The 15132-nt window shown below is 39.6% G+C and overlaps 1 protein-coding gene across 1 annotated transcript in view; it reads left to right on the top strand.

The window, feature by feature from the left end:
• PTPRD (protein tyrosine phosphatase receptor type D) overlaps nucleotides 1-15132 on the top strand; it is a 1658801-nt gene that overhangs the window by 1484092 nt on the left and 159577 nt on the right. The window contains exons 17-18 of the mRNA XM_045020490.1: nucleotides 1497-2078; nucleotides 14571-14704. Of these exons, the coding sequence (XP_044876425.1) occupies nucleotides 1497-2078; nucleotides 14571-14704 (716 nt within the window). The remainder of the gene's footprint in view (nucleotides 1-1496; nucleotides 2079-14570; nucleotides 14705-15132) is intronic.

The following is a 15132-nucleotide window of genomic DNA, read 5'->3' on the forward strand; positions in this document are numbered from 1 at the left end:
AAAGTAGATTTCCCACCCCACGTTCAGTCTGTTGCACAACTGGATGGTTTCTCAAGAATCAAGATCCATATGCACTCCCTGTCCACAGGTGGTTTTGTCAGTGAATGGATAGTGCTTCTTCCTCCTCTGCATTATACTGGAAACAGCCTTTTGCTTCTATATCACAGACAGGGCAAACCCATTGTTGTAAAGCTCCTTTTTTTTAATCTTCAAGTGGTATTGATAGTTGCCTCTGAAGGTTTACCATTCAAAGTCTTAGTATTGCACATGGCTAAACAATTGAGCTTTGCATTATATCACCAGCCAAACGGGGCAGGGTGACAACTCCGCCTTGCCCAAATGGGCCATCACCAAGACACATTATCTCCTGATGACTAATTTCTACTCTAAGTCCATAAAGCATCTTTTCAATATTAATACATTATTCCTTAAATATTACCTGTCTGTACATCTCACAATGATCAAGAATCTTCACAAGTTACAAGCTTTCTGTAGATACCTTATAAGTTACTCATTATGGCCAAATGTCCTTAAGACGTGTTTGGTGTGTGAGTTTGTCTGGTTTTAAGTGAGAGTTGTTTGCAAAGAACAAGGGGCCCTTTGCCAAGGGGTTCCATGCTGATGTTGACGTTCCACGCAGAGCAAGGAGGAAGCAAGAATTGTGACTGGAAGGCCTCCTGGGGTGGTGCAGTTCAAGGATGTGCCTAAACTCACTACACAGTACGTAAGATCCAGTACCGAAGACTGAGCATGCACTGTGAGGTGTTGATTCCCCTAACCTCGTACTGACTGCAGGCAGAGATCAGTTCAGTTCCTTACAGGATCAGCCCTTATCATATAGTTGCACTTCAAAACATGTTCTTGTTTGCAACGTTCTTTGAATTTAGTCCATCTATCTGGCCTACTCCTGCATTACTAAAATTATAAACTACCGATTCAGGCAGCAAGCATATTAGTAGATAAGCAAACCTCTCTTTTCATTACTGTTTTTTGCTACCTTCATTCTAGCTAAATCAAGGGCCGTATATTTTTTCAAAAGCAACAATGGTTAAAACGTTGATTGCTGATTTTCAGAGTTATTGGTTGTCTGCAACTCCTGTTAAGTTCATTAGAAGCTGAAGGTATCCAGCACCTCTGAAAATCGAGCCTTAACAGTGCACGCTCTTTCTCTGCAAGGCTGTTCTTGTGCAGGTGCTTAGTGGATCTATGGTAAAAATCATTATTGTGCCATGTATCAGAAGACCTTTTTTAATGTGGGATTTGAGATATTTCTGTGTTCGCTGTTAAGTTTCTGGAATAAATAACAGCACTAAACAACTGGATTTCCTGCAAAAGAGTTGAATTCTAAATAGGGGATGTAGCTCCTGCCCAAAGCAAGTACATTGCACCCCACTTCATGTCATGATTTGCTTTGTTTGATTTCATATCACACTTTAAGAGTAGAGAAGGATTGGAATGTACTGTTTATTAACTTAATTTTATGGTATTATTTTTAGCCTTACCCAAACCTCCAGGAACTCCTGTGGTGACGGAAAGCACAGCAACAAGCATAACATTGACTTGGGATTCTGGGAACCCTGAGCCAGTCTCTTACTACATAATCCAACATAAACCTAAAAACTCTGAGGAACTGTATAAAGAAATTGATGGGGTGGCTACAACACGCTACAGTGTTGCAGGTCTAAGCCCATATTCAGAATATGAATTCAGGGTAGTTGCTGTAAATAATATTGGACGGGGCCCACCCAGTGAGCCAGTATCAACAAGGACCGCAGAACAAGCACCATCTAGTGCACCTCGTAGTGTACAGGCTCGTATGTTGAGCTCAACTACAATTTTGGTACAATGGGAAGAACCCGAGGAACCAAATGGCCAGATTCAAGGATACAGAGTTTATTACACCATGGACCCCACCCAACATGTCAACAGCTGGATGAAACACAATGTGGCTGACAGCCATATCACCACTATTGGAAATTTGGTACCACAGAAAACATATTCTGTGAAGGTTCTTGCTTTTACTTCTGTCGGGGATGGACCCCTGTCTACTGACATTCAAGTCATCACTCAGACAGGAGGTAAGGCTGCAATATGGTGGAATAAATTACATACATGTAGAAATTGGGCAGACAGTATTTGAGTGAGTGAATGTTGGGAAATAAATACTCCCAAGAGATGTCCAAAGTTTTCTTTTTATCTTCCAAAATGTTGCTCATTAAAAGGCATCATTCACAAACCATCTTTCTGCCATTCCACAGCCCTTGCAGTCATTAAAATGGAGGAAACTGTTTATCGTCAAATCTTCCATTCCCTTTTTCAGTAATGTATAAATCTCGAACAACTCAACCAAAGCAACAGTATTCTAAGTGAGGCTGTGGAAAAAGCTAAATGTTGTGGCCACTATTTGGCTGTGACAGTACCTTTGATGCTAAGTACCACACTATGTTTGTCCAGCAGTTATTAGCTGGCATTTTAGTGGTCTTGTCCTTGAATATTCTGTGGAGTTGATTTTAATTTAGATTGTATACGGGGCATCATATGTTAGATCATTTTTGTTAACATTGATTTGGAAATGTAAAATACGTATATACTACACATACACGCACATACGTATACACATACCTATACATATATCTGTGTGTGTTGAAAATGTTTAAAATCATATTAAAACAGTGTATATGCACAGAGAAGCACATCCACATACTTCTGATTTATAAACCTCCCTTCCCCACTCATCAACGGAAAGCACCACAGCTCTAGGTAAAACAAGGTTACTGTTTCTTTGTTTTATATTTGCAGGTAGGTTTTGTTTGTGTACAGGAGTTAATTTTATTATCAAATCACTAGCAAGCTCAGTGAATGCAAAGAATGTTTATGAAATCAAAAGCCACAAATGCTGGTTGTGCTAAACTGCAAACATTATTTTATTGTAGCTCTGTGGAATAAAAACTCCCTAGGAGTTTACTGTCCTAGAACAAGATGTGTGAAATATGCCATAGTTCAGTGGTAACATAGAAATATAAAATGCTACTTGTAAGTCAGTTGAATTTTTTAGCACTAGCAAAGTTTCTTGTGGTAGAAGTTCAAGGTCCCTCAGCTTTTGAAAAACATGTCTCCAAAATATAACTCAAGGCACTGTATCAAACTCTGCCATTGTTTACCTGCATGCAAATCCATTGACTTCTGTGGAGTTACATGTGAGTAAATGGAGAACAGAATTTGATCCATTGTCTTGGAATTTCTGCAAGTACTGTGTACTGGGGAAATGTGTGTTCAGTTTTTTAAATTATTTAAAATTAGAAGTTTATTCATTAGCATTTCTAACATACCTGATGGCAATGTGATTGATATTTGTATGTATATTTAGATAGTGAATACTAATTCTGGCTTTTGACATATTTGTGACATTTTTCAGAGTCTTGTCTTTAGATTGCCATGTTGCTCTCCCCTTTCTAGTTCTTAGTGTGATAGATTGTATTAGCTGGAGACACAACAAGCGGTTCATCCATTTTGTTCAGTAAGGGCCTGGTTCTGCTCTGTTTGAGGTCAGTAGGAGTTTGTCATTAACTTCAATGGAGCAACTGTTTCCTGCTGTGGTCCAGTTGGAATGACCCAAGTTATGTTACTGAGCATAGTCACCTGAGGAGTTCTCCATGTATTTAAACATTTCTGGTATCCTTGTGTTGTTAAAACTGGATCACTTAACATGCCCTCTTGTGCTGTTTCTTCTTGCTGCTGTAACATGAAGAAGTCCTGATAATGATGATGCTATTGGAGTGATTCTCAATGCCAGCGTTTTCACTTTGGGAACTGACTTGACCTGACATTTTATTTTTACACTGTCTCATAAAAACAACAGTTTTGAGAGAGGAGAGGCTTTTTAAAGCACAAGCCTGATGGAAAATGCATGGAAGCATGTGAACATTTTCAATCAACAGGATAGGGGTATGGAAGTTTTACCTAATACAGAACTCCAGCAGGGGTGCTGGGGTATGGCAGCACCTCCTAATTTAAAATATTTTCCATCATACACAGGGTTTACAGTTTTTTTCAACGGCTTTGGGAACCCCCACTATACAAATTGTTCCAACGCCAGTGCTCTCCAGCTTAAAGCGGCATCAAACTTTAGGAAAGCTTTAAATCTGAACCTCGATCTGGATCCAAATTTAGTGAATGGTCCATCTTTGTAAAGAGATTAATGAAAACTTCAGATACATATCCTCCCTCCTCTAAAAACTGGAGTATTCAAATTAGGGTCTGGATTTTGTGGCTTGAATCTCTCCCTCCCTCTCTCTCTCTCTCATGTGTATGTGTGTGTATATATAAAAATATATGTGTATATAAAAATATACACACAGAGAGAGAATGCCATAAGAAGCAGGACCTGGATTGATGGTTGGGTTTGGGGTTGTTTTTTTGTTTGTTTTTCTCTGTATAGAACTTAAAAACACATGAATAATTATTTCAATTGTGTAAGCTATCACTTGATGGACCAAATCATGCTCCCATGGAAGTCAAAGACAAAACTCCAATTGACTTCACTGGGACCAGCATTTGTGTCTTAGAGTTTGATTGACAGCAGTGCAATTCAATATTATGCTAGCTTGGTTTCCTTCAAAGCCTTTTCCTATTATGTGCATTGTGATCATTGGGAGGCAGGAAAATGTTCTGAGGATTTTGAAAAAGAAACACATTTGCAAGGGTTTTATTTTCAGCACCAGCATAATAAATATTCAAGTTGAATATGACAAAATAATGCTAAAGAAACAGGCATCTTGATTTTTACTTTTCACTTTCTAGGTTATCTGAGTAGATCTGGTCAAAAATTTAATTGAAACTTTTTCATAAACAATTTTTTTTTCAAAAAGCGTCTGCTTCCATTGAAAACTTTACTTTTGTATAAAAAACCTGAACACCCTGAAAACACAAAGTTTTAGATTTGGAACCATAATCTAAATATTAATTTCAGCTTGGTTCTTATTAAAATATGTTCCCCTGAGCTGCCACGGTGCATCATAGGAGTAGTAGTTCGGGTACCTCATGCCCACAATCTTGTTTATGGGCTGTACTCTATGCCCAAACTATATCTCCCATGGTGCACCACAGCTATGGGACTTTTATGGTGCATCTCAGTGGTTCAGCAGGAGGGGAGATTATGGGCCTCATGTAAGAGTCCAACCAGGGAACCCAGCTCACTGGGGATAATGGCATGGCACAAGGCATGCAAACTACAATTCCCAAGAGCCACTGCTGCAGCTCAATATCTAGGTTTAATATCTAACTAATCCAAAATAAAACAATTCAATTAAGATGTTGGTCACAAATTGTTGGTTTTTCTTTCTTTCTTCTTTCTTCATCAAAAAGATGATTTTTCCATGGCATGTAGTAGAACTCTCCCAAGTTGCTTTTATTGTGGGCTGTGGTTCAGTTTCACATAAGTGGGGTGGGGGTAAAATATTGTAGCTCTCTAACTGAGTGTCTATCATGTCACTTACCATTCAAAGCAGTGGTTCAAATATATATTTTAAGGAGTGACTTGTCCAGAAAAGGGGATTTCTGACTTCTAGGATGGAATGTCAATCTACATTTCATTCTTTTTTGTCTGAGGATAACTATTTTTTCTAAACTGTGAGCAGTTGAAAGTGTTGTCTTTGTTGAATAATAAGCTGCAAATTGTTTAAAAGAGTAGCTTAAATCTGTGTTCTCTGGTATTGTTTTCCTTGCATTTCTTTAACTACAGCAAATCCAGACAGATGACATCCTGATTTCTTATGGTTTACAGTTGTTATGTTCTTTCACCATAAATCTTGGAAAAGCCTCTTGATCTTACATTATGAAGTTGTCAGCAGCAACTCCATAGTTAAGGTTACATTTAGTTTTCAAAGTTGGGGTTTCAGTCTGTTTGTCACTGATTAAAGCGAATTTTGCCATAATCACATTTAACACACCTGCTGTTAGAGAGCAGTTGTATATTTGTAGAAAGTTACAAGTAAACACTTTGGAAGAGTTTGAAGGAGTTTTTAAATAATTCCCTTTTGAAGAATAAGGACTGGTATCTAACATGCTTTTATATCCCTGTAACTTACAATTGCCTTGTTTTTAACAATTGTACATTTATCATGCAGAGGTTAATATAAAAAATAAAACAAAAAATAATTATTATTATTCATCACTATTATGATATTTATGCCATCGAAACAAATGGATAACATTTTCACCATGAATAGCCAACATTTTAAAAAAATGTAGCTATTAAAAGTCAACATAGAAAATGGTAGAAAGACCCTGATCCTGCATTGTTAACATCAGTGGGAGCTTTGCCCCTGACGTCAATTACTGGAGGATCAAGCCATGTATGTTCCCTAATGATTTTACTCCTGCAAATGCTGGACTTCAGCACGGACAAATTCATATATACTGGATTGTGATGTTCTCTCCTAACTTATGTTGCCCCACCTGTAAACTATGTCTCTGGTGCCTGGTCCCCATTCACAGCTAATTCATTACAGAACTCACAAGTTACATTTCCCCTGAAACACAACCCTCACTCTTTTGATTTTCTCAAACCAACTCCTCGTCCACATGCCAGAGCAGACTCCAGGTGCATCCTTCATCTTGCACACCTCATAAAAACAATCTTCCGCCTGGGTCTCTGGGCCAGGGATGTTCCTAAGCTCTGCAGAGAGGGGGAAGTTACTGAGGAGGAACAAAGGATTTTGCTTTTATTAGCTTCTCAGACCAGGAAGAACCACTATGTAAGGACTGGGAGCATTGCTGGGAGAACCAGACACTCCACAGGACAGGGAATTCCAGGAAACATAGATAACTATGGGAAACTCCTAGATTTAACAAAAAAAAATTACTATATAAAACACATTGTTAACTTTAAAAATGTTACTTAACATGAAAGTTAAAGTGTATGTACAGTCACCACAGAACATTATAGTTAAGAAAGAATTTGAATGCATGGAAAGGAACAATTATAGAAAGAGCAGATATCTGACTATCTTTAAAATAAATGTAAAAGGGAAAATATTATATTACACGTTATATTACACGTTCAAACCTTATTGTAAAGCTAATGAGTTGGATGTGTTTTGGGTTTTTTTGGTTCTGTTTCTAATAGAAGCGTTGAAATGCAGAGAAAAACATGCAATTTTTAAACAAATTATTCTTACAATTCTATACTATAGCTTGGTAGTAGACTCTGAGGCTGTCAGTCTGACACCTTTCATGAACATCAAACACATGCAAAAATGTAATAGTAATAAAGTGCCCTGTTAAAATTAGTTTCTTGCCTAATCATCATCAGTAATTTGACTCCAGTTCAATCAGTCATTTTGGCATCATCACTTCCCTCCTTCCTCTGTGTATGCCCCCATGTTAAAAAAGTCTGTAAATGAAAATGAAGTCTAAAACCAATGCATTTTGCTCACCTAGGGCCCTATAATTCTCTGGAGTGTCAGACATGGAGGAAGTAGAAAGCAGTGCTAAATGCCCCGGAAATGCCAAACGAGAGAAAGCGATAGTCCTGCAGCAGCCTGTCTGGGAGCTCATGGAAGCCTGTCTATGTCATGGCTGTTCACTTGGATCTCCACAAGGCTTGGGACAGGGAAAAGGGCGAGGGGTAGGTGCAGTGCAGAATAGCGCCAGAGAAAGTGGCTATCTTTCCTAAAATTGACAATGGAATTGCTGAGTAATATATAATGCTGATGAGGGAGCCATGCTGCCTTGTGGGAAAGAGGACCTAATGCAGAAGACCTCCATTCAGATAACCCCAGCTTTCTTTACATAGCTCAATATCTGCAGGAATAACCCTGCTGATATCAAGGCATATCTAGGTGAAGAAAGCCACAGCCTCAGACCCCTGCAGTCAGATACTACGGTGATGGGAGCAGTGTAATACTCTTTCCTATACACAAGGCAGCAATCCAAGAAATTCTCTGAGCTGAAACTCCTGTATTTCCTGCCCTTTATACGAGTTTTTGCATGCCAGCCACAATATTATCGCTTCTTCTGTTCCATTTTCCAGCTTCCTTCTCCTGTTCTGTCCCTCCACTTCCCTTTCTCAATGTTTCCTCTCCTCCTTTTAATCTACTATTTTTTCCCCTTCTGCTTTTCTTTGGTTTGTTCTTCTAGGCTGTTTTTGTTTGTTTGTTTGTTTGTTTGTTTTATTTTAAACTGAAAATGTGTACTTTTGTTTTACAAGCCATGGCAGCATTCTCTTCTTGTTTTCTTCACTCTCTTCTTGTGTTATCTCTGTCCTCCCATTCCTTTTATGTTATTTTTCTAGCCTCCTGTTCAATTCATGCTTTGCATGCGTGGTTTATTTGCATCTCCTCTTCCTTCCTTGATATTCTCTTCCCTTTCTCTCCTCCTTTCTGCCTGAATAACTGAGTTAAGTGACCCACTGAGCAGGTATGTGTTTAAAAAAAAAAGTGACCTCAAAAAATATACCTGCCCTGAGACACTGAATTAATAGGGGTTTTGAGCCCTGTAATGTAAAATACTATAAAGAATGCTGGAAATGTGAAGCACACATTACTGTGGACCTTGAACTTGAGTACGGGAGAGGGCAGTGTGAAATACCTATAAGATAACTTCACTGCATCAGTAGAATTAAACTGACCATATACCATAAACACTCCCAGGAATAGCTCTCCCGTTTTTTTCTATCATTTAGACTATTTTCCTACAAGTAAATGTTTAATATATTTTTGAGTTTGTACCATCGTATTTGTATTGCACTTTAGCATTGTTAGTTGTTCATTAACTTCTACAGCAGTTAATTTATAGGTTTTGAGATTTTTGACAAAATGTACTGCACATTTACACTTTTTAATTAATTATTCTTCAATATTATCACTCTAGGTTTAAAACTGTAGAATTCTAAGGAGTCAGAAACCTCCAGCCTTATTTACATAAGTTACTTCTGTGTTGTGAGAGTTGACACAGACACAGGATTAATAAACTATCTCAGTTTACTTTTAATTACCTTGTGTACTGTGCAGAGAGAATGTGGTATTTTAACAAAAATGAATATTAAGTGACAAAAAAAGAAAAAAAAATGGGCTATTTATTCCTAAACTGTAAAGGCTTATTAGGAACAACTTTATGAGGTTCTCAGCAAAACACAAAATCTTGGCCCTTTCCAACTCCACTCAGCTTGTAACTTCTCCTGTTAACTCCTCCGTGCCCATTTCCAGACCTTCTGACTCCTAAGCTGCTACTTTAAGAATCACACTGCTTTCTATGTTTGCTTCTGGACATGTACAAAGGACCATGATAGGAACCATAATTTAGAGTGGGCTGGGCAAACTATGGCCCTCGAGCTCGCACTGGGGAGGTGGGTCTGGGGATTGCCCCTCTCCAGCGCTCCAGCCGGGGAGCAGGGTCCGGGGCTGTTTCACACGGCTCCCAGAAGCAGCAGCATGGCCCCCCTCTGACTCCTACACATAGGAGCAGCCAGGGGGCTCTGCTCTGCATGCTGCCCCTGCCTCAAGTGCTGCCCCCGCAGCTCCCATTGGCCAGGAACTGCAAGCCAATGGGTGCTGCAGGGGCAGTGCCTGAGGATGGCGCAGCGTTCAGAGCCACCTGGCCGCACCTCTGTGTAGGAGCTGGAGACGGGACATGCCGCTGCTTCCAGGAACCACTTGAGGTAAATGCCGCCTGGAGCCTGCACCCCTGAGCCTCTCCCCACACCCCAACCCCCTGCCCCAGCCCTGATCCCCCTCCCACCCTCTGAACCTCTCAATCTCAGCTCGGAGAACCCTCCTGCACCCCAAATCCCTCATCCCCACCCCCACCCCAGAGCCCCCACCCACAGCCGGAGCCCTCATCCCCTGACCCTGCATCCTACTCCCCTGCCTCAGCCCAGAGCCCCCTTCCACATCCTGAACTCCTCATTTTTTGGCCCCACCCCAGAGCCCACACCCCCAACCAGAGACCTAACCCCATCCCGCACCCTAGCCCGCCGTACAATTTCTATTCCCAGATGTGGCCCTCGGGCCAAAAAGTTTGCCCACCCCGATATAGAGGTTAGAGGATGGATCTGGAAATCAGTTAATTTTTAATTCTATAAACTACTTTGTCAATGATGCACTGTGTAATCTTGTGTAAGTTGCCTAACATCTCTGTGTCTATTTCCTCTATATAAAATGAGAATAAGAATATACATACTTCACAGTGAAGTTAAGAATCTTAATTAATGTTTGTAGGGCACTTTGAAATCATTGGATAAAAGATGCTATTGAAATGTTTTGTTCTCCAAAAATACCTGTGCTGTAAAAAATTCCCACTCTGTGCGATGATCATGCAATGTGACAAGTTGGATTTGGTTTAGCCTATACTTCTATGTTGTAGAACACACCCCAGCAGCAAGAGCAAGGCAACCTGCACAGTTGCCACAGCCTGTAACTGCCTCTCTTTAGTTGCTTTTTCATCTGTGGCATAGGTCAGAAGCTGCAGATATCTGCTTATGCAGCTTGGTTCCTGTTTGCATTGCTACTGCTGAGCACCATTTTTTCTGGGCTAAAGAAGTGCCACATATGTGTTACAGTGAAATTCCTGAAATGAGTGAAAAAGCTAGTTTGTATTCTTTTAATTTGTACTCAACTTGGGCAGTGCTTATGCAACATCTTGAGGCTTTGAGTCATTCCTACAGCAGTATTGTACTGGTTTTGGTTTAGTATTTTGTTTGTTGTAGCTCCCTCTGTTTTGTTATGGAGTTATATAGAAGCCAACCCTTCCTGCTCCCTTCCCCCCATCCAAAACAATTCCAGACATTGCCTGAGTACAAATTGAAAATATCTGCCACAAACTGGTGGAGTTAAGGTTCACTGCCTGAATGGCGTCCCATTACATTTTAAGTGAATCCCAGCTTTAAGATGGTAAACAAGGACTTCAAGGAGAAATCCTTGAGGAGAGCGATGTTGGAGATGAGTGTCTCACAATATATAATCACTGAGAACCAAGAAACCTTTCTCCATCCCATCCTAGGAGTGTTTTACTAGTTGGCATGGCTTCCTTGTTCTACAGTATTTAGTTTTCCTAGCTTCATAGGAGACTACAAGGAAATTGTGCAGATTGAAGTGGAGAAAATTCAGGACCCGAGTGGATTACTTGATTTGTCCTGTGCAAAAACTGCTTGATTACTTTCTGCAGCTGTCAGTTAGATTATAGACAGCATCTCTTACGGAGTTGTTTTGGCCTTTCATGCGTTTGGAGAAGGGAAGTTAATCTGCGTGGTTCAAAAATAATATATATGGAGATATACCTATCTCACAGAACTGGAAGGGACCCTGAAAGGTCATTGAGTCCAGCCCCCTGCCTTCACTAGCAGGACCAAGTACTGATTTTTGCCCCAGATCCATAAGTGACCCCCTCAAGGATTGAACTCCAACCCTAGGTTTAGCAGGCCAATGCTCAAACCACTGAGCTATCCCTCCCCCACATTTTTCCAGATTTTGGAAGGGCTTATTTCTTCTAAAATCTTCCATTAGACAACCCTAATATCATGAGATAGCTATGCTGGTCTCAAAAAACTGATGAGATCTCCTTTTGAACCGCACCATAACTGTGAGGTGGAATTTCTAACATGGTTAATTTTATTTTTGTTGTGGCAGCAACTGCAGCTCCCATGGTAAGTGAGAGGGGGGAGGGATAGCTCAGTGGTTTGAGCAAAAATCAGTACTTGGTCCTGCTATTGAAGGCAGGAGGCTGGACTTGATGACCTTTCAAGGTCCCTTCCAGTTCTAGGAGATAGGTATATCTCCAATTATTATTATTATTTATCATAAGGCTTTAGGGACTCTAATCTATTTTACATAAAGTCCCACAAGGACAAGGTGATGTTACTGACTCTCCCTAGATTCCAGCCAAATGTGGCATTGGAATTACACTATAATTGCTCAGTTACTCTGCCAATATTCTTCCCAATATCCATGCTCATCCAAGTGAAGCACTTTTCCATAAGTCTGATAGTCCTGTGTCAGACATTTTTGTTTTGTAGAGCAGGCAAAGTCCCGATGAGTGTCCACCTGTGTTTTTCCTTCATTTGATACAATTACACATGGGACAAAGCCATGTCCAATGGCTTTCTGAACTCCATGGCTCATTATTATGCTTTGGCAGGCCAACAGTACAACTCACTTTAAGCCAGATTTAGTATGAGGCAAATTGCAACTATCACCAGCTTCCAGTTGGTTCCTATCCAAGAGAGTTGTAAGGCAGCCACATGGAGCTCTGTGCATACATTTATACTACAATATGACTTGGACTCAGCATCATGATAGTAATGCAGGTTAGACCTAGTGATATTACAGAATCTATTTCCAAGTCAGAATTAGTCCAAAACTCCCAGCCCCTTGCTACAAATTTGTATTTCCCATTCAAATGGTTCTGTTGCTCCTTACGTACTTACAATGATTTGTCATTATTTGCTGTGATTTCCTTTTGTACGTCTATCGGTATTTTTCAAAGACGTCCTTGGAGCGTTGTAATATCCACCAAGTGGTCATTTATTACACCAGGTATCTTTTCAAGAAAAAGTTAATTACTCTGCTTTTTGCTCTCTTTTTTGTTCTCTGAAGATATATAGTTACATTGGATTACGGTTCACTCTGACACATTACTTCAGTGTAGGAGAGAAGATTTTTTTCTCCTATCCCATCTTGTCTTTCTATTTTGTCCTGTTTATTTCAGAGGGGACTAATGGTAGGCAATTACAAGCTATTAAAAGTCTATACAGGCAAATTTACATCTCCCATTAGCTGTCAATCTACTTATTCAAAACTTAGAAGTCAAATCCTAGCTATCATAACCTGTTGGATATCATAAGTCCAAATGGCTTTCTGAACTCCATAGCTCCAATGTTTCCTTGTGGCACCTAAAAATCTGCAGAGCCTAAGTATTACAAACAAGTACATTTTATTTTTACTCACTGATGGGCTAGTTACTCCTTTTCTGTGGCTGTACAAAAGAAAAGTACTTTAATTGAGAATGAGTGTCTACTCTTAAAAATGATTATGCAAAAAATATTATCTGTGTTGTTATTATGACCTACCACAGCTGCTCTCTGTGTGTATTGAGAATAATAGCTAATTATTTTTCTGACCAAAGAAGTGTACTGCTTTTTATTCCTGCAAAGCCAGCACAACAATGGAAGAGTGAGCTTGGATTCTATTGTGATTCATGCATTCTCAATAGAAATCATAACCAAACATTTTCAAACTTGGGTGCCAAAGTTATTGCCTATGTTCTAACTGAAAAGACAAATTCTGCCCTCATTTACACTTTACATAGTCTTCAGTGGAGATGCCCATGTGTAACTGAGGGTAGATTTTGGCCTGAATAAACCTTATGACAAATGACACATGAGCCAGATAATGCCTCCCCCCCCCCCACAAACCCCCTCATCTGTCAGATTCAAAGTTGCATTTTGAGGGCTGGCAGTTAGAAAAATCATTTAATTATTAGAAAACTGAGATAAATTGATAAAGATGTTAATCGGCAAGAAAAGAAACATGGCGCCTCAGGATGCCATTTTTGAAGAGTAACGATATAGCAGAAGTGTGCAAGTTCCTCCTTAAAGACAAGGATACGCTTAATATCTTAATTGCTTGCTAGTTTAGCAAACTTGTTTTGCATTTGGAATTATCTGTAATGGTTTTAGCTGTTTTTGGAAGATTTTTTCCCCACCTTGTATATAACTTACCGGTACTTTATTTCATACATCATTTTTTTGCCACAGTTCACATAAGCAATTTCAGTTGTTATGATAGTCGTTAGTTCCAGTCCTAAATTTTTCCTGTAGTACTACTGTAAGCCTGTGGTTCTCAACCGGGGCACACATACCCCTGGGGTTATGCGGAGGTCTTCCAGTGGGCACATTAACTCATCTAGATATTTGCCTAGTTTTACAACAGGCTACATAAAAAGCACTAGTGAAGTCAGTACAAACTGAAATGTCGTGCAGACAATGACTTGTTTATTCTCTTCTATATACTATACACTGAAATGTAAATATAATATTTATATTCCAATTGATTTATTTTATAGTTATATGGTAAAAATGAGAAAGTCAGCAATTTTTCAGTAATAGTGTGCAGCGATACTTTTGTATTTTTATGTGTGATTTTGTAAGCAAGTAGTTTTGAAGTGAGGTGAAACTTGGGAGTAAGCAAGACAAATTAGACTTTTAAAAGGGGTACAGTAATCCGGAAAGGTTGAGAGTCACTGCTGTAAGCTCTTAAACAGGTGTCAGTAGTCCACTTGTAGGATGACAGCATTTCTGTGGTTTGTATATCATTTCTTTGTGTACAGTTTCTGAGGGACTTTGAAATAATTTAGGATAAAATGTAAGTTGGTAATATCATTATACTACAGCATACTTTTTTTCGCTTTGTACCTATTTCTTAGTACAGCTGCATCGATTATCTGTTTAAGTTCAGAAATTAAAACAAAAGATAGTATTGTGCCAAGTACTACAATGATAATTGAAAATATTTGAATAATAAGTATTGAACAAGGGAAATAAATAGGTGGTAACACTGTATAACTTTTCACTTTAGTCCCAGGGCAACCACTGAACTTCAAAGCAGAACCTGAATCTGAAACGAGCATATTACTTTCTTGGACCCCTCCCCGCTCTGACACCATTTCCAGCTATGAACTGGTTTACAAAGATGGGGACCAGGGTGAAGAGGTAAATGAAAATTTACTCACCTTTTGTATTTCTTTAATGGAATAAGACATGAAAGGCTGCAATGATTGAGAAGTATAAGCTTAGCTGCTTTCCTAGTGTATGAGAATGTTGACATTATATGGTTTGTTCAACAGAGCAACCAGCTTGATGGCACATTCTGAGCACTGTTACCAGTAAGGCTCTGTGGCTACTGGCCAAGGGAAGCTTTACGGGTGTTCATGGAAAGGCATGGAGGTTGCTCCCAGTTCCAAAGAGATAAGGCTAGTTCAGGCTGTCCAACCCTTTACTGCCTCCAGGGCATGGAGTTCACAGACTTTGCCCAGCTCTTAGGAATGACCCATAGGAAGAAATCCCAGCCCCATTGCAGTCAATAGGGCCAGGATTTCACCCATAATGAGTAGTTGTTTCTGTTAGTCAATAAATGAGAA

The sequence above is a fragment of the Mauremys mutica genome, chromosome 6 (assembly GCF_020497125.1).
Source record: "Mauremys mutica isolate MM-2020 ecotype Southern chromosome 6, ASM2049712v1, whole genome shotgun sequence".
Taxonomy (NCBI): Eukaryota; Metazoa; Chordata; order Testudines; family Geoemydidae; genus Mauremys; species Mauremys mutica.